The sequence below is a fragment of the Brachycentrus maculatus genome, unplaced genomic scaffold, assembly GCF_059751285.1.
Source record: "Brachycentrus maculatus isolate JH-2025_06_01 unplaced genomic scaffold, ASM5975128v1 h1tg000153l, whole genome shotgun sequence".
In the NCBI taxonomy this organism is placed as follows: domain Eukaryota; kingdom Metazoa; phylum Arthropoda; class Insecta; order Trichoptera; family Brachycentridae; genus Brachycentrus; species Brachycentrus maculatus.
The window spans coordinates 922,238-942,500 of record NW_028280906.1 but is presented as its reverse complement, the minus strand read 5'-3'; the positions used below and the strand labels follow the sequence as shown (position 1 = coordinate 942,500).

Below are 20,263 nucleotides of genomic sequence, written 5' to 3'. Positions count from 1 at the left end.
ATTTAGATTATTTTATTATTATTTAAAAAAAATATATAAATGAAATATTTGTGTTTTTGTTAATTACAAAAATACTTCAATTTCATACTATTTCGGTGAGCCTGAGCGGCTCATTATTAGAAATAGGTATCAAATTGTGGTAGAGTGGGTTTGAACCGAGAAACTCTGACTTAAGAGTCCACGACATTAACCACGGGACCACAACCCAACATACACATATAAAAAATAAAAATAAATAGTGTCAAAATTTTTATGTTGCATTCACTTTCCAGTTCATACTAAGACGATTTTTTAATGATTAATGAACTGAAATTCAGTCTTTGCGACTTAAAGTGATTTCTGGCAGTTTTAATAAGAACCAGATTTGAAAAATTATTTGGACCGCACACTGGGAGCATTGAATTTTTTTGTCAATTTTTTTTTATTAGGGTCAACCCTTCTGAGTTCAATAAAATTATTTGAGACCGCTCAGTTTCACTCAAATCACGTTTTGTTTGGCATTTTAATATAAAATAATGAAGGTTTAAATGAAAAGTACAAAAAAATAGCACTTTTTCACTGATTAAAATAACTGGAGATCAATGTTTCACATATAAAACTGACCAAGTGACTAAGTGTTTTTAAATAAACCACCCCCTAACTGTCGTAGGTCGGGATAGCAGGTAAAATCCATCAAAATATGATACAATCCGAAAAGATTGCAAGAATTCTGTAGGGGGTGCCTAATACATTTATAAATATATATGTATATATATATATATATATATATATATATATATATATATATATATATATATATATATATATATATATATATAAATATATATAGAAGATTCGCATTATATACTAATAATAATCAAAATATGTGTATTTTTTATAAACCCTTATCCACACCCAATGGTGCATAAGGCACTGCATCATATAAACGCAGTGTTATTTGAATGTTTACACATGTCGATCCCATCGGATTGTTTACACATGTCGATCCCACCGGATCGTTTACACATGTCAATCCCACCGGAAAAAGGAAGAATTTCAGTGAGTCCGGCTCAGCTGAATACTGAGCGTTAAGTGGTATGACTTCCTCAGGAATAAGGATGTGTCGAGAAGAACCCTACAGCCCCTCATACTGGTATAAGTCAGAACTTTCAGTATAAGGGGCTGTTGGGTTCATTCTAAGGACATGTCCCAACCATGTCCACCTTCTCTCTTCAGGAAGAGAAGAAGGTAGACATGGTTGGGACATATCCTTAGAATGACACCTGAGAGCATTAGCCCCTCATGTCCCTTCTTCCAACCCCGAGAATCCCGGCACCCCGGAAGGCCGCTGACAACCATTCACCGACTATACTCAGCGGAACTTCGAGATTCCGGACTCGCTTGGTAGGATGCCAAGGAGACGCCGTGTGACAGTGTCACTTGAAGACGTCTCATGTTGGTTATATGTTCCACCTAGGGAGTGAACATGGAGAAAGAAGAAGAAGATTACACATGAATCAGTCCAGGGTAATATTGAATAAATATTAGAGTGGAAAATCACCTATATTTATTTTTATTTGACCTCCCCCCTGGGAATTGAACCCGGGACCTCTAGAACGGTAGCCGAGCGTGCTGACAATTACACTACGGAGGCGGACAATATGTGTATACTTACTAGAAAAACATGTTTTGTTTCATTGCATTTGTTTTCTTTATTTTAAGGTCTTTTGCATTTCAAAATATAATAAAAATAAGCGTACAAAAACAACAAAAAAAATACAAGAAAAGATCCCAAAAAGACATGGCCTGTGTTTGGGTATACATTATATTTTAGGTTATAGTAAAGGGCACTGGCAAGAATACAATAGATATTATCAGAACTAAAATTAGATTAAAAGCATGCTTTAATACTTATCAGTTAGACATTTTTTTTATTTATTTAATTTCTTGGCGCTTGGCGTAAATTGATAAATTGTATTTACCATTGCACTTTTGGAATTTCTTAAATAATAATGAAAAGCAAGAGCTTGTTAACAAAAAGTTCTTTAGTAAAAACCATTTATGGCAAATACCATTGTATTGGACTGCTGTTAGGTGAATCCTGTATTTAAAAAGGTAATTTCTATTTAACAAGCTTTTCATACTGAAAAAACATGATAGATCTGAAATCATATAAGTTCTAAAAAAACTTACAAGCTGAGATTTGACTATATGCCTGTTGTTGCTGGTGAAGAGCAGAAAATTGGGCTTGCTGCTGTTGAAGGTAGTTAGCTCTCTCCAATTGCGCGATAATATTTTGTTTCAGTTTGTAGAGAGCGCTCAGATTCTTGTCCGAAACGCTTTCCGTCGTATTCATCGAGGATCCGTGATTCATCAAAGTTTCCTCACATATCGGGTTGAACCTAATCAAAATTACAACATTCTGAGTGTGTCCAAATACTTGTTTACAAATCTGGATTACCTCCAATTAGGAGTTATTTTTTATATTATTATCTGACATCTCAACATAGATAAAGAAGAATATGGAAGTCTGGGCATTTACGGGGCTTACAGCCGTCATAGGCTGGCTTGACACTTAACACACACGTGTAACGTTCACCAATTCTACCCACGATTGACAACCACACTACTCAAATTCTTGTAACTTCTATATATATTTATCCCATCCTAGTCTCATGCCTCTTCTTATATAGACTTTTCTTATGCATAGGTGTGAAGAACTGTAATTGGTACTCATGATTTTTTTTTGTATTCTGATTTATCATATATTGTAACTGTTGTTTTTCCTTCCAATAAAATAAAATTAAAAAAATAAAAAATATATATATATTGTTCGAATTCGAAACATAGTGCTTGAATTAAATAAAATTTCACTAGAGACATCTATGGTGGGATGAAAGAAGCTTTTTATTGAGCAGAAACTGTTTCATTTGTATGTGAATCCTGATTTGTACTGTTTGTATATTTACAAGTATCGAAACTTATAGAATAATATATATTTTTGTTAGAATTTGGTAACAAACCCGTTGGCTTCATTGGTGGGCAAAGTATTATAACTCTCTGACATGTAGTTCACTTTTGGTAGATCCAAGTTGTGCGCGTTTTGTGATGTTGTAGGTAACATCAAATTACCTAAAAATAACAATTGATAAGAAAAAAAAATTGACAACCAGATTTGAGCAGAAAACACACATTGAACCAACGAAAAATATATCTGTATATGTAATAGTAAACATTTTTATCAATTTTAACACTCAAAATTATTAATTAGGACACAAAAATCAAACAATATGAACAATTTTATTTTTAATCCAATTTATCAATGGTCAGTGCGAGATTTGAGTTTCTTTTCACCAGAATATATGCATTTCATGTAATTACAGAAACTTGATTGGTTTTCATAACTTAAATACGATTTAAATTATATTCTGAAGGACCTGAATTTTTTTTTAAATATTCGTTATACATGACCGCGCGCGCGCACATAAGGGCGTCTAGGGATCTAGAGCAATCTAGCTGCGCAAACTGATTTCTAAATAAATAATTGATTAAATAAGATGTAATAACTTACCAGATGCCATGTTGGCCGCTTGCTGCTGATAACCATAGTCCCTCATGTTATTTGGATCGAATGGTACAACAGACTGTATTGGGAACATCTGCGGGAGCTCGTTTTCATTCTTGGCATATTCAACAATCGGGTAGTTCATCGGGCGGTAGCTGTTAGCCTGCGTGCTCGGCGGGTGGCTCACATTACCATTAGAGTTGGGTCGTATATGAAATTGGGTTTCGTTGTGAATACTTTGGTATGGAACAGGATCTCCTCCCGATGTGCTGTTATTATTAACGGAACACTCGGGCATCAGCGTTGGCGGGGAATACATCATACGCTTCTTTCGATGCTTTGGTCTGAATCTAGAATCATGAAAAAACCAAATAGAAACAAGAAAATTACATCAATCAAGCGAGTAGACTAAGATTCTATAATTTCCCATCAAATCAAGTAACAAATGGCCAGCACATGCGCTAGTTCTTGCATATGTGATAATGCAATACGAGAGATTCTAAGTATATATATATAAAAAAAAAAATCGTTAACACATGAAGGAAAGGTGATCAGCCCTCTGCGTAAGGTACCAGTCCAGGGCAATATTGAATAAATATTAGAGTTAAAAAAATCACAAATATTTATTTGACCTTCCTGGGAATTGAACCCGGCATCTCCAGTACGGAAGCCGAGCGAGCTGACCATTACACTACGGAGGGGGACAAAGTATGCAAGTTTATATGTAAGCATGTTGAACAGTGATACCCCATTATATGTATGTTTATATGTAAGTATGTTGAATATGTAGTGATAACCCATTATCTGCGAGATTTTACTCACTTTTCCAGTTCTTCCTCGCTATGGGCGAAGGTGCAGGTGTCGCCGCGGGGGCACATTCCCCTCTGCAGGATGACGTGGCACATGGACACCTTGTACCTGGGGGGCACCGCGGCCGCCCCCGCCGAGGCTCCCGCCAACCCCCCCTGGTGCGACGGAGAGTGTGTGGCTGCACTCTGCTGCCCTGACACTTGGCTCTGACTAGACGCTGCAATTTCACGCAATAATTCCCCTAGGATTAAGTAAATCTGCCATTAAATATTTTCTGTTAAATTTTTTGGGTAATATTAGAATTAACCAAGGTAATTGTAATTGGATTGAATTCTACTCTTATTTACATATACAAGATAATATGTGATGCGTTTCGTCTTATTAAAAATATTTACAAAACATACATAGGTCTCTTGACTAAAAATATTTACAAAACATACATAGGTACTAACAATAATTGCTATAATGAAATATTATTAGGTCTAGGGGTACATAAAATAGCGGGTATTTCAGTGGGTAATGTAAAATATGTACCCCTAGATGTAATAATATTTAATAAAAGCAATTATTGTTAGTATACAAGGACATTTTGTTCATATTTTTAGTCAGTGTTTGATAATGTCTTAATAAGACGAAACGCATAACATATTATCATATTTATGTAAATAAGAGTAGAATACAATCCAATAACCTTGTTTAATTTTGGATATACTACCCAAAAATTGAAAATGGAATTCTACCAACTATCTGCAGTTACAATTAATTAATTTTCTGTTAAGTCAATGCACATCAATAGAGAGCATTCAATAAAAGTTCATTAATTTACACTTGAAGGTACCAAAATTTTAACATAAAGTCATGTTACAAAATATTGCTATGAAAGAAATTTTAAATTTAGAGCACAATATTTCTTCAAATTTAGAAGTGTTAGATGTTAAAAAAACCGACGGATTTTTATAGATTATGAATCACTGGATTTTAAAATACTTTTGGATTATGAAAACCCAATGGTGCATAGGGCACTGAATTGTAATGACGCAGCGTTATCTTGATCATAACTTACATGAAGGCAAGGTTATCACTCGTACGCTTCAGGTACCAGTCAAGGGTAATATTAAAAAATATTGGAGTGAAAAATCACTCTGAGAATCAAACTCAGGGCCTCCAGAATAGTAACTGAACGCGCGAACCATTACACTACAGAGGCTGACAAAAGAAGCGGTATTTTTTTTAATTAAAAATTGCAATTGAATTGAAACCTTGAAGGGTGGCAGCAGAATTGGTGTTTCCCGGTTGAGCCGACAGCGCCTTACTGTTGGGAGCCCTGTGTTGCTGCGGGTGAGAGTTGTGGTTGGTGTCTCGGTTGGCGTTGTTGTGGTACCAGGCAATGTGCACAAACCCCATCTCTACGTTCTTCACAGCCTCCAAAGCTTGCGACAGTGCCTGCCAACTCGGCGATCCCAACTCTGTCAAAAAACAAGCCCACAAATCTATAAACATTCAAATAAGTATACATATACAAGATGCAAAATTCAAATAAAATATGGTAATTGCATAGTTCTTTTTTTTAATGTTAAATGAATAATTTTAATGTATTTAACATATGAATATTTCAAATTACTTACAAAGGGTATTTTTGAGCACTGCATTTTTTATGATTGAATAATAGTCAATATTTGCTGGCACTATACACAAAGAAGCCAGTCCACAAATGTTGAGATTTTTTTAAAAAACATAAACACACCCAGGCCAATTGAGTAGGCCTTTTTTTATGTATAAAACCTTAAATATTATTCAGTAAGATCATATTGTGTTCCAATCTTTAAATCTCATTTTCTCAGAGTTTAATGCGGACTAGTTCCTTTCTGCCTAACGCAAACCATTTCGCATTCGTACATACGCCTTTGACAGTTTTGTTTTTAAGCAATTATTTTATGTTTTTAAGAAAACTTGACATGTCGTTAATAAAGTACAAACGTTTTTAGCTTCCAATGTGCACTTTCAACTTTCGAAAAATAATTGGAATTTTCAGACATTGTGGGGCAACCATTCTACCAATGAGGAGCACATTTGTATATTCTCTTATTTCTCAAAGAGGAAACTATAAATGAAATCATCCTTTTTATATAACCCCATTTACGAAAAGATCGTATAAATTAGATGAACAACCTTAGAGTGATAAAAACACTTAAATTGAAATTCCATATTATATATATATATATATATATATATATATATATATATATATATATATATATATATATATATATATATATATATATATATATATATATACATATATATATATATATGTTAGTATCGGCTGCTCTGGCACGATGCCACCTAGTAATAAAGTTTATTGTGACATTTTTATAAACATAAACGTGGCTATATTTCAGTAACAACTGCCCTAATATTTTCATTACACTGAGAGAATTGTTGGCACAGATGTTTTCCTTCATATAGCTCTAGATAAAGTCTAACATGTAACACAAGACCCGTTTGCTTCTGCAGATCAAGTTTCAAAGCGTAAAAAAGATGTAGTGACTCACATTTCAGGGGATGAAAGGCATGCACTTGTTTAACTTTTTTTATATAGATATTAGAAAACAAATAAACAATTACTTTTACAAAATGCCTTCTACTTATTGTTTCATTTCGAGGTGGTATTTTATGAAAATAGCACTATACAAATTATCCAGAATTATTATTATTATAAGTAACGATTTGGATTGGGTATGTATATACCATTTAATAGATGTTGGAATGTTATCAAATAGATGTGATAACGAAATTAGTTTGACTTTAGTTTTAGGACATTTCTGTGTTTAGAAGATTTTTTTGTTGTTGGAAGTTTACCTTATAAATAAAAGGATATTTGAGAAAATCATTGAAAAATCAGTATTTTAATTCCTATCTTTTTCGGCAATATGTTGGGTGTGAACCCTTTGAAACTGAATACATGAAAAATTCAATTTAAAAAAAGCCTCAACATATAGCATTAGAACAGGATGCCATTGAAAACTATTACAAAACATAAAAAAAAACACATAGATTTGACATAATGGATTAAACATAATGCAGACATAAATATTATAAATCGCTTTTAGTATAATATTAGCGCAGGTTTGAAAATGTCACAGTAAAACAATAAATGACCTTCAACACAAAGTAGCATTACAACCAAGTAAATATCATTAAATGTATTGGTATTATCCGCAGTAAATCAAAAGAATACAGTTAATGAAAAAATTACTTTAATTAATTCCAACGCCACAATGATACATGAGTAGAATTGGCCAGATGCTGAATCGTTTCAGTTCTACTAAATAGAATACATAATATGTATCAAGTTTGTCACAAATTGTAAGTTTACAGCCCGGAGATACTAAGACTAGTTCTACCATGTAAACTTGCAATATACAGTTGCAGTATGGAGAGCGGGAATATAATATATTTTCCAACAATAGAAAGTTATAATTGCACAGATGAAATGTGTTTCCAACTATGTATATGTGAAATTTGCGAGAAAAATATAGTTCTCCTTTATTATGCATGGGTGTTACTTTCCCAGAAAGGGTTGCAAATGGTAAAACCGCCAATTGGCCAATGGATCATCTTTCTACAAACACAGTGGTTGATTTTTCAATACTGGCATTACTATTTGAAATATATGAATATGTGTAACACTTCAGTTTGTCAGGTCGACACGAAATACCTGATTCAATTAGATAGGTTTTATTATTCTCTTTCTGCTCTTATCATTAGTCTAGAGTGGATGTCTTTTCTTGATAGCATGACTTTGGTACTGCCGCCCAGCCTTTTTGCCTTTTTTTAGCCTTTTAAGTATTTTTTTTGTTTAATATTTATAATAATTATAATTTTGGATAAATTATACAACGCCATTTTTGTAAACTACTCCTTCAAGGACGCTTTGTTCACTTCTTCTCACTCACTTCTACATCTTCTCTGTGAGTTGGTATTCATTCCGTTAAAATTGATGAAATCAAAATTGTTTCTTAAATACATTTGCACAAATACCAAATACTTGTAAAGTAAAATTGAATTGAATTTTTGATAATGTAAAGAAATGTTATATTTGATCATAAATTTACTACAATAACAAAATGAATACCATCCGTGAATACGCATAAGCACAAATAGTGAGGAATGATGAACAGACCCCACTATATGCATAGTATGATATTCCTGGAAACAGTGTATTGTTGAGTGTATTGGCGCATCAGTGAAAGGTGGGAAAGAGACTTACCCGGACTGGGGTCGATATCGGCCAGGCACTCGAGGTGTGGGCGCAGGTCGCATGCCGGGTCGCCCGTGCGCTGCATGGCGATAACAAGCTCGTGCACAGACTGCGCAAAGGACTGCGGCGTCTGCAGCTTGTCGATGATGCTCTGCATGTGCGACTTGTGAGCCGTGTCTCCATACAGCAGTGCGCTCCACTGGTCAGGCGCGATGCGCAGCCCCGCCTCTGTGGCGATCTGCACTATCTGCGCATCATGCTCGCGCCGCAGAGCCTCGTACGTGCGGAACTCCTCCTTTAGCTGCATCAGTGACGAGTCACTCTCTCTCTTCGATACCTGGCCAAGGAAATAAGATACCCCCAATAAAATACACACATTCTATGACGCAAATGACAATTTCTAAGTTCATATTAACCCATCATATTAACCTTTTCATGGCCGCAAATAAATTACGCGGCAGTGCTCAACAGGCCAAGTATTTTTTTGAAAAAAAAAAGTTGTCTAAAGATTTTTTTTTTTGTTGTTTTTATTGAATTATAATTTACTTACCAAATATTATATCCCGCATCGATTGTTAGAGTTTTATTCTTGAAGTTAAACCAGTTTCAAATTTTCAGGGTTGTCACACTAAGTCGCACACGCAAGTTTTTATTAAATTTAATATTAACACACAACTATTATTTATCAATGGAATATTTTAAAATAATAAGAAAAACACAAAAAAATTGAGCAAAATAAAAACCCCTGGCGTTGAAAACAATCGATTAAAATAATCAATATTTCAAGTGGTTTGAGTGGTAGCCCTAATGACATCTGTCAACTGTCAGCTGAAAGTGATACCGATAAATCACTTAAAAGTATTTAAAAACTTTATAAAATATTTTGTGACAACTTCAACTGATGGCAATGTATGTTCCGTTTTTGACAGATTGTCAATATGAGTTAAAACTGCGGAGTAATACGTCATCAAAAGTACTGACGAGATATCTCGTCTCTGGCCATACGGGCACTCCGCCATTTGCCGAGATATCTCGTCTCTGGCAACCATCGGGTTAACAACCTGTCCCTAACTTACATATCTTAAGTTCAGTGATTTAGCATTATTATTTTAACTGTTTCCGTGGATGTCATTAGAATTGAATCCAAGCTCTATACAAAAGCGATTCGTCCTGCCCGTGAACTCTAAGCGATAAAGTGATATATTATAGACTTGAAGATGCGATTCAACTGTTCAACTGTTCAAAATAACTAATCGGCCACAAAGGACGACAATGTTAACGGTCACTTGGTTCATTAGTAAATATTGAGACATTCTTAAAACTGTTGAGTTTTGAGAGGTACTTTGTTTTGTGCCATTTATACCTCTTATTTAAAACACCTACAAGTTTACAATTTGACTTTCACCCAAAAATGCTATAATTAAAACAGCCAACCACTTACAATTAAAAAATATATAATGGGAAGTGATCACAACCACAAAAAAGTTTATTTGTAATATAACTTGATTTAGAAAATATTATATTTGACATACTACTGTCAAAATTTTGTGTTTTTTTTTAAACCTTAAAAATTGTACCTTCTTTTTACACATTTAAAAAAATTTATTAAATTTTACAATTATAATCAAGAGGTGTGTAATATAACAATTTACCTTAAAACATGATGCGCGGTACAGTAATTGGACTACGTGACCGATGCTTGTTTTGGAAGCCTGTGGGAAATGTGGTTCGAGTCTCTGCACAACAAACATCACTAATACCTGCAATACAAACATTTCAACTTTATAACAACCAAACATTAAACACAGCCAACAAGTCATCCTTACATAATGAAACCAACAATATACATATAACACTTTCCGTATCATTCATCATTCACATGGTGTAATACCACTTAAAAGTGATATTATACTGAATACTGTGAATAATAAGGAGTGTTATTATCATGCCACAAAGTTAACAAAGCTTTTAACATACCAACAATATATGTTTTATGATTGAATTGTGGAATTCAAGGCTATTGTATACTTCCGAAAAGAGCTTGTATTAATGTCACTATCAGCTACTATTAATTTAAAAAACTGAATGTGAAATGTGCATTGCACTTATCGTATATATGAGAAAATCATTTACAACATAACTGAAACATAATTTATTCCTAATTTAATATTACAATTTGAAACTACTTCCTTTCCTTTCACCGACAGGTGTCCTGTTTATTATAATAAAAAATGAGGTAAACATATACCTTTGGATTATATAAATATGTTGAAACTAAGCTCACCTTTCTGGATAATGCAGAACCATCTTCTAAAGCTAGTAATACAAGTTTTAATACTTCTTCTTGCATGGCTGGACCCAGAAATTGGCATCCTCTGGCCCGTACTGCAGCCCAAAGATTTGCACTCAACTGTTGAGGATTCTGTATGGAAAAAAAATATATACATGTTTGTATTAATACACTATGGACAGGAAAGGTAATTCTACCTGTTTGGTCGATTGATACTTAAGGACGTAAAGGGTATTTTTTTACCTTCTGCTACGGCCTCATTTCAAAGTTAGAAATGAAGGAATAACATATTTAATGTTTTTATATGAATATTATGTACTAATCTCTTTGTTAAGATCTTAACTATATGAACGTAATCATCAAATCCCGTCACCGGCGGTCCGCGGGCATGAAAAACACCCGTCCAAAATGTGTTAATAAGCAAAATAATAGACTGGGAGGCATGAAAGCAATTCTACTTTAAAGTATGGAAACAGTAGAAAATAGATGGGTTTTTATCTTAGTTACATTCTGACTGCACAAGTGAATGCAATATTTTATCATATCAACCGCTAGAATAAAAGTAAAAGCATTTATTTATAGATTTTGCGTTTAATTTGAAGAACTCCATTTTAATTTATGTATTAAATGTTAAATCAAACACCAATTTTTTTGAGTCTACTATGAGTTTATTTATTGTTTAAAAAAAACACATAAAAATCAATTTTGTGACAATTGTTTCGCCTAGTTATGACATTTTCAAACGAATGTGAAGATTAAATGGACTGACGGTCCTTATAAAGCTATAAAATACTAGGTAATAGTTTTAACATGTGCAGTAATAATTTACGGGAGACAACAATAGTTAATGGGGCATGTAGGTACGTATACTTATATTCATTTTCAAGGAAATGAAGAATTTATTGACATGGTATTGTAAGACCGGTAATAATTTTAATAGCTTAAGACAAATGTTGATAATATTATAATAGGTTAGTGTTATTTGACTCCAATACATGACTTAAGTATTTGTATTAAGGATTTATATAAACTATTACCTAAGTTTATGTAAGCTATTACCTGTTATAACTATTACTTAAGTGCCTAGAATTGTCTAGCTATATAAGGTTCGTCAGTCCATTTAATCTTCACAATCGTTTGAAAATCCATAACTAGGCGAAATAATTGTCAGTAAATTAATTTTCATGTGTTTTTTTAAACAATAAAATACAACTTAGTAGACTCAATAAATCAGCGTTTGATTTAACATTTAATACATAAACTCCGTACTAACTTAACCCCGTACTGCACTTAAAAAAACCTTCCATGTAATGAATTTTCTTCTTCTCTCAAATGATTTTTCCTAGTTACATATATAGGTGGTCCCCCTAGTCATACTTAATTTAAAATTTAACAGCTAATAGAAGAAAAAAAATTGCTGTACAGAATTTGTCTACAACACCAGAACATTTGTCTACAATACCAGAAGTTACCCAGTATGGCAAATAAACTTGGCCTTGTTATAAAAACCATTTTTTTAAAAATGCACAACCTTTGCATTTTTTTCATGATTTTTTCCTATCTACATATGTGACCATGTAGTACATAGTCAATTTAAAATTAAACAGTAAATAGGAAAAAAATATTTGCTGTGTCCGCACTATAATGCCAAAAGTTACCTAGTATGGCATTTTATCTTGACCTCGTTATAAAAACTAATAAAAAAAATGCACAACCTTTGCATTTTTTCCATTACTTTTTCCTATTTACATATGTGACCACCTAGTACATTCTCAATTTAAAATTAAACAGTAAATAGGAAGAAAAAAATATTTGCTGTGTCAGTACTACAATACAAGAAGTCACCTAGAATGGTAGTTGAACTTGACCTTGTTATAAAAATTATTAGAAAAATGCACAACCTTTGCAAGAAAGAAAAGTACCTGGTGCAAAAGTAAAACTGCTATCTAGTCGTAATATACAGATCAATTAAAATATCAAAAATTTCAATTCTCTCACAATTGCCATGTCAATAGATTATTTGTTTACCAGAAAATAAATATAAGTATACGTATAGTATATTTACTGTTAAATTTTAAATTGAGTATGACTAGGTGGTCACATGGAAAATTTTTAAGTGCAGTATAGGACTAAACTACAGTTTTAAGTTTTAACTGTTAATTCAAACACTGATTTTTGAGACTACTAAGTGGTATTTTACTGTTTAAAAAAAGATAAAAATCAATTTTGTGATAATTGTTTCGCCTAGTAATGGCGAAATAATTGTCAAAAAATTGTGAGGGAATTAATGTTTTACAGCTAAAAATAATTGTTGATAATATTTTAATAGGTTATTGTTATTTGGCTCCAATACATGACTTAAATATTATTAAGGATTTATATAAACCATTACCTAAGTTTATATAAACTATAACCTATTAAAACTATTACCTAAGTACCTAGAATTGTATAAGTATATTAGGACCATCAGTCCATTTAATCTTCATATTTGTTTGAAAATGCCATTAGCGAAACAATTGTCACAAAATTGATTGTGTTTTTTTTTTAAACTGTAAAATACAACTGAGTAGGCTCAAAAAAACCGTTTTTGATTTAACATTAAATACATCAATTAAAATGGAGTTCTATAAATTAAATGCCTAATCAATAAATTAAATTACAGTCGTAAGTCTAAAGAAAATATATGATAACTGTTATTGTAATACAAATATACTGATTCTTTTTCAGCAAGTCTCCAGACATGGTATATGCTAGTTTATTAAAGATAATCTTATTTCAGTAAACTTGCCCAAAATAGATAAACACATGATCTGAAATATAAATGTAGATCACACATATATTTATTTCAAAATTTTTTTATTTTTTATTTATTTAATAAATTTACATTTTTATTTATAACATAATACATTTGAATCATTCATACATATGAAGAACTTTTATATTTCAATTCGCTGTGCCTCTCCATAAAAGAGACTGTGCTCTTGTGCTTGGAGAGGGACTTACACTCGTGGTTTAATGTTAAATAATAAAAGATATAATAGTAATTTTTTGTATATTTTTTCAAGATTTATAGGTATAGAGCTTTAATATTTTTCTAAAGTATTTTTATATCATCTATTTTTTTATTTCTCTAGGGAATTTATTGAAATGTTTGATTGCCAAATATTTGAAGTTTTGATGAAATTGCTTGGTGTTGCATTTTGGAGTAGAAAAATCGTTTGAGAATCTCAATGAAATTTTTTTTTAAAAATTTAAATAATTGTCACTTTTTTGTGATTTACTAAAAGAAAAGTATATTTACATAATTTAACCAAAAAAGGGTCGATATGGATTATTTGAAATAAAAATATCAGTAAAAATGAGATTTTTCCAAATTAAACTCCAATTGCGGCACCACAGATTCCCTTAACTACTCCCAATTCGCAATCACCAAAGATTGTATTACATTCATAGATGACAGAACAATTAAATAGGTGCTCGGAGACACATGGCTAAAGTTTATTATTCACACATTCCATAGTAACTGTTGTTAATGATGAAGCAAGTTACTCTGACATTTATCAATCATAAATATGGTATTCTGTTTACGAATGATAAGTGTTTTCCAGGATTTGCGACCACACATAAGTCAAAAAATTCTAGAATACGTTCCAAGCCAGTTGTTGCATTCATATTACCTGATGTTGCAAAATAAGTTCGGACACCGCCCGTTCTCCGAGAGACCGTGCAGCTCGGTAGGCCCGACCCCTTCCCTCTTCTTCTGTGAGAGCACACTGGACCAGGGTCACCAGCTTTCTCTGCATTGGTTTGGACAGCTTCTTCGCATTTAGTCCACCTAAAGAAATAAGAATGACATTTTTATTATATTCTTAGAATGATCACCATAACACATCTAACAGTAAAGAAGACAACCATTATTCGGCAATGTACTTTCAGCCCAGCCATTTTCTCATTACCAGCCCTGATTCCAAATGATACCTTGAATCGAAAACTTGATTGGATAAAGGAGCTACATTAATTTGCGAAACCCTCAAATAATAATGGGACACAGCCTGCTACTTATCAACCCGATTAACACGTACTGACGACTGCGGTACGGCATAAACACAATATCATCACATCATCCTAGATGATGGACACATTGGCAAGAAGTGCTAATGGCACGATAACTCAGGAAAACGCCATTGCGAATCAAAGAGGGCAGTATCATCCCTCTGGGATGCAAAGCCCACAGAGGGCAGAATGAGGACATGAAAAAGTAAAAATTTATTCAAAATGCATAAAAGGTTTAGGGCAAAATTCAATAAGACTGTCATTCAAATAAAATGATTATATTGTAAGATAATTGACTTTTGTTAAAGAATTGATTTAATCAAATTATTAATTTAATCAAATATTGCCAGAGACCAGATATCTCTGTATTATAAAAACATGCGTGTGTGACTCAGTGTGACAACCCCTGTCTGACAATGAAAATTTGAAATTGGTTTAACTTCGATAATAAAACTCTAACAATCGATGCGGGACATAATAATTGGTAAATTATAATTTTATAAACACAACAATTTTTTTTAGAAACCTTTAATTTCACAAAAAAATACTTGGCCTAATGAACACTGCGCCGTAATTAATTTGCGGCTATGAAAAGGTTAAAAAATAAAAAATAATGTAAATAACGTATAGGTTACATTGTATAAAGCTAGTAATATTTAGTACACAAAAGGTAAGAGGTCTTACATAGTAGTTATTTCCAGGAAAGACTTTAAGTTATTGCGATATACTGCCAAAGGTCATTGAAGGTGAAATCCGTATTTTAATACAATTGAAAATTATTCATATAAAAAGAATTACTATCAAAATATATTATTTTTACATTTTTTACTCACATCTTTATTATGCTTGATTAGACATCACAAATATCTGTTTATAACAACAAACAACAGACAATATTGTTATCAGTGACTTGACTGCAAATCAGACTTACAGTTATTTAATTGAGGCTAGGAATGTATCAAAATAACTAAAAATATATTTAAAGCATTTTTTCCTTTACTTACTTACTAGAGTACTGTCAATAAAGATAAAAATGTTTTTTTTTCTTCTGTAACATACTCACAATTCCATTTGCTCATTATTCTCAGGGTATATTTAGATGTTTCATTATTTATTTAGTGCAAAATTCTACTTGGTAAATCTTCTTCATATTTGCAATTTCAATAATAATACTATTTTTGAAGAGGTCGAGCACACTTAACCTTATATCACCTAAATAATATTATTTCAAGTCCTAAATAGAAATAAAAATAAATTAAATCTATTTTGAATTTTAAAAGCATTGTTAATTTTGTTGTATGGTTATAAAACACGCCGCTTATCATTCTTCGTTCACTCTATGCATAGTTGACCCGATGAGTCTATAGTTGACTTAGAGGGAATGCTTATTTCGAAACTTCATTGAATCTTGACATTATGTTTCACAAAAAAATTGTAACCTTGACATATGTAATAGCTGTGTAAAAATGAAAACTGAAAAGTTGACATAATTTCTGGGTGTAACATTAGATTGTTAACTCAAATGGACAAAGCACATAGAAAAAAATGACAACCAATTCAGGTATTTGACATATATTTTCAAACGTTGGTCTAGTTATGTCCATCCTAATACCAACAAAATGGTACATCATGCACTTGTACAGTCATCTCTTTATTATGGAATAATTGGATGGGGGGAGCATTCAATAGTCATTTAAAGCCTTTAGAAACAGTTCGAAAACTTATGATGAAAATCACACTTTAAAAAAAATTATATTGATTTTTTGTTTTCTGTTAAAAATAAATATTTGAAGTAAGTATATTGGCACTTTTAATCTAATTTTATTTCTGATAATATCTATTGTATTCTTGCCAGTGCCCTTTACTATAACCTAAAATATAATGTATACCCACACACAGGCCATGCATTTGTGGGATTATTTTTTGTATTAATATTTTTTTGTACTTGTAATTATATTATTTTGTTAATGCAAAAGAATTTAAAACTTAAAAAAAAATATATTAAAAAAAAAAATAAAAATGGTATCGTGAAGTAGTTTTAAGTAGTCTTACACAAAGCAAGCGGTGAATGATAAGGACAGTGTTATAAATTACATTGAGCAAGGTAAAAATTATATTAAAACCAAAACAAATTAATGCAATTAGAATGGAGTTATTGTTGATGTTCTCTAAGTGGGTATGATCTAAATAATATAGAGCTGTCATGGAACTAATAGTTGGAGCATTATAATTATTTTGCAATAGGAAAATATATACTTATTATAGGCCAGAGGTACATTAGTTTAAAAAAAAAAGTCTGACATTTTATCTATTTTGAAAAATTTGCCAAAAAGGATGCAAATATTTCAGTAAGAGAATACGTCCAGAAAGAGGTGGATATATGATTAACCTATGATGGCTCTTCAATTGTTGTCTTACAAGCATGTAGACCATCGATTGATTAGAACACAAAAAAAAATGTGTCAATAAAAACGGATTACACTCAACAAATCATTTATGCGGAGGTGAAAAATAGATAGTCAGTTTTACGGTGGAGTAGATTCATAGAATATCAATAGAGATCACTCTTTTATCATCCCCAATTTATACTTGTGTCGATAGTAACTCTTAGGTCGTATAGCCGACACACGTATTAACAGGAATAGAAAATTAAGGAAATATGTCTCACTAATACTTCTCTCAACACTAACAAAGATGAAAAAGAGCCCTACAACTTGGTTAAAAATGTAATTGGGTATAAGTGAAAAACGGGTTACCATTTCCAACATGTTAAATGCTGTCTCAATAGTAACTCTTAGGTTATATAGCTGACACATATTAACAGAAACAGAGAATTTAAGCAAATATGTATCACAAAAACTTCTCTCAACACTAACAAAGATGAAAAACAGCCCCACAACTTGGTTAAAAATGTAATTGGGTATAAGTGAAAAACGGGTTGCCATTTCCAACATGTTTAATGCTGTCTCAATAGTAACTCTTAGGTTATATAGCTGACACACATATTAACAGAAACAGAGAATTTAAGCAAATATGTATCACCAAAACTTCTCTCAACACTAACAAAGATGAAAAACAGCCCTGCAACTTTGTTAAAAATGTAATTGGGTATAAATTTAAAACGGCATGCAATTTCCAACAAGTTTAATGCTGTGTCAATAGTAACTCTTAGGTTATATAGCTAACACACATATTAACAGAAACAGAGAATTTAAGCAAATATGTGTCACCAAAACTTCTCTCAACACTAACAAAGATGAAAAACAGCCCTGCAACTTTGTTAAAAATGTAATTGGGTATAAGTTAAAAAGGGCTTACCATTTCCAACATATTTAAGGTAGTGGGCCAGCTCCTCGATGCACTGAATGCTCATGTCATAACACCGCCTCTCCTCTTCTGAGAGGGCTCTGATGGCAGGCGGGTGGTATGGCTGTGCAGGGGCAGGCACCCCTACCAGCTGGAGGAGGGCGGTGTTGACAACCAAATTTTCTATGTCCGTGTTTATTGTAGTCTGAAATGATAACACACCAACATTCAAGAAGCGTATAACTCCAGAGGAAACCATTAGGAATAAAACACCGTTGAAGACGCACAAAAAATCAAGATTGAAAAGTATTAGATGTCAATTGTAATTTACGACAATAATTATTTTTTACCAGTATACTTTCACATTGAATTCATCTCACAGAACAAATAGAAAAGTAAATACTCAAGCAATAGAATTTAACTGTAATATGGTTATTCTCCAATGAATAATTCCAGGCATACAACATTTACGCACACATACAATCATAGACTCAATCACTGAGCAAAATTTAAGACACTTATACGTATGCATACATATCCACTTCAAAATTAAGAATAATTAACTTCAAGATAGCATGGTCAGCATAGGGATCTCAAATTACAAACGTCTAGTATAAAATTCCTGTTCAGTATGTTATCACTTAACTTATGGTTATATACCTAACCTACAAAACAATACACAATCACTCTTTGTCTAAGTAATTTGCCGAGTCAAAATTTCTAGAACAATCTGAGTCATTCACAATAACCTACACAAAAAATAATATATAGGGATTATTTTGTTTCTATTTTTTAAATTACCATATGAATGTGTATGTGATAAGTGTAAAATGTTTTGAAGTTGAAATGTGCCATATGTATGGGACATTTACAAACCTACCTACAACAAAACTACTTATAGGACTCTACGAGTCATACACAATCAATTAATTTGTATAAAGAGTAAGTATTACATTATTAGATGTCACCAATAAAATATGATGAAATGATAAAATTATGTGGGTAGTTCGCTCCAATTCAAATTACAATATGTACAGTTACAGAAACGGCGTAAGCAGAAGTTCAAAGGTTATAAGTATACTTAATATTTACCTGATCGAAAGGGCATTGTTTCCGATGGAGATGACTGAGGCAAAGTTTGCATACTGTGTGTCCGCATCCCAAACTTATAGGACTCCGGGGAGTAGAACCGAATTCTCGACAACAAATAGGACATGTGAGAAAGTCGGTCCATTGTGGAGCCTGGATTGGCATTATCCTGTTTGTAAAACGTTCGCATTTACTTAAAATAAAATCACTTTATATATTATTGCTAAACAGTTCAAATACAATCACAAAAGGTATATCTCATCTTGGCAAATGACGTTATATCCCATCTATCTGCCACCTAGACAGCTATGCGCAGAATAATATTACACACTATAATGCTAGGACCCGATCACGAAATTACTAAAAATGAATCAATTAATATTAGACGTAAAACAGTGGCATCGCAGTCATCAGTTACCTTGTATAAAAACACTAATAATAATCATCACAACAACAACACGATCTAGACACACAACCCCTGCGAATGGCAAAGCATAGATGATAGCACACCGCAGATGGGGAACACTGCTTAGATTTTATCACGAAAAAGATGGTTTCCGGTTCAATTCTAGAAGATAGGTACTGACAACGTTTTTTTTTATGTATCTACACCTAGTCACTATATTTCTTCTTCTTCTTCTATCCATGTTCGCTCCCTAGGTGGAGCAAATGGCCAACACGAGTCGTCTCCAAGTCACTCTGTCATGCGCCATCTCCTTGGCTTCCTCCCAGGTCAGTCCGGCGTCTCGAAGTTCCGCTGAGTATAGTCGGTGAATGGTCGTCAGCGGCCTTCCGGGGCGTCGGAATCCTCGGGGTTGGAAGAAGAGACACGGGGGATTGATGCCCTCAGGTGGCATTCTAAGTCACTAAATTTATAAAACTAATAATAGAAAAAACTTGAATTCTATGG

General features: G+C 32.6%; 1 protein-coding gene across 4 annotated transcripts in view; it reads right to left on the bottom strand.

Moving 5' to 3' along the window:
- Window positions 1-19,853, bottom strand: part of roq (RING finger and CCCH-type zinc finger domain-containing protein roquin) — a 26,442-nt gene extending 6,589 nt beyond the window's left edge. The window contains exons 1-12 of one of the 4 annotated variants that reach the window (XM_088261346.1): window positions 19,772-19,853; window positions 19,357-19,522; window positions 18,277-18,469; window positions 14,583-14,740; window positions 10,900-11,037; window positions 10,268-10,375; window positions 8,625-8,952; window positions 5,614-5,820; window positions 4,367-4,571; window positions 3,551-3,894; window positions 3,003-3,111; window positions 2,173-2,381 (exon numbers count right to left, since the gene is read on the bottom strand). In XM_088261346.1, the coding sequence (XP_088117472.1) occupies window positions 2,173-2,381; window positions 3,003-3,111; window positions 3,551-3,894; window positions 4,367-4,571; window positions 5,614-5,820; window positions 8,625-8,952; window positions 10,268-10,375; window positions 10,900-11,037; window positions 14,583-14,740; window positions 18,277-18,469; window positions 19,357-19,518 (2,161 nt within the window). In that variant the 5' untranslated portion in view covers window positions 19,519-19,522; window positions 19,772-19,853. Of the gene's footprint in view, window positions 1-2,172; window positions 2,382-3,002; window positions 3,112-3,550; window positions 3,895-4,366; window positions 4,596-5,613; window positions 5,821-8,624; window positions 8,953-10,267; window positions 10,376-10,899; window positions 11,038-14,582; window positions 14,741-18,276; window positions 18,470-19,356 lie in introns of all 4 variants that reach the window. The other 3 variants (XM_088261344.1, XM_088261345.1, XM_088261347.1) reach the window with 3 other exon arrangements.
- Window positions 19,854-20,263: the final 410 nt, after the last annotated feature.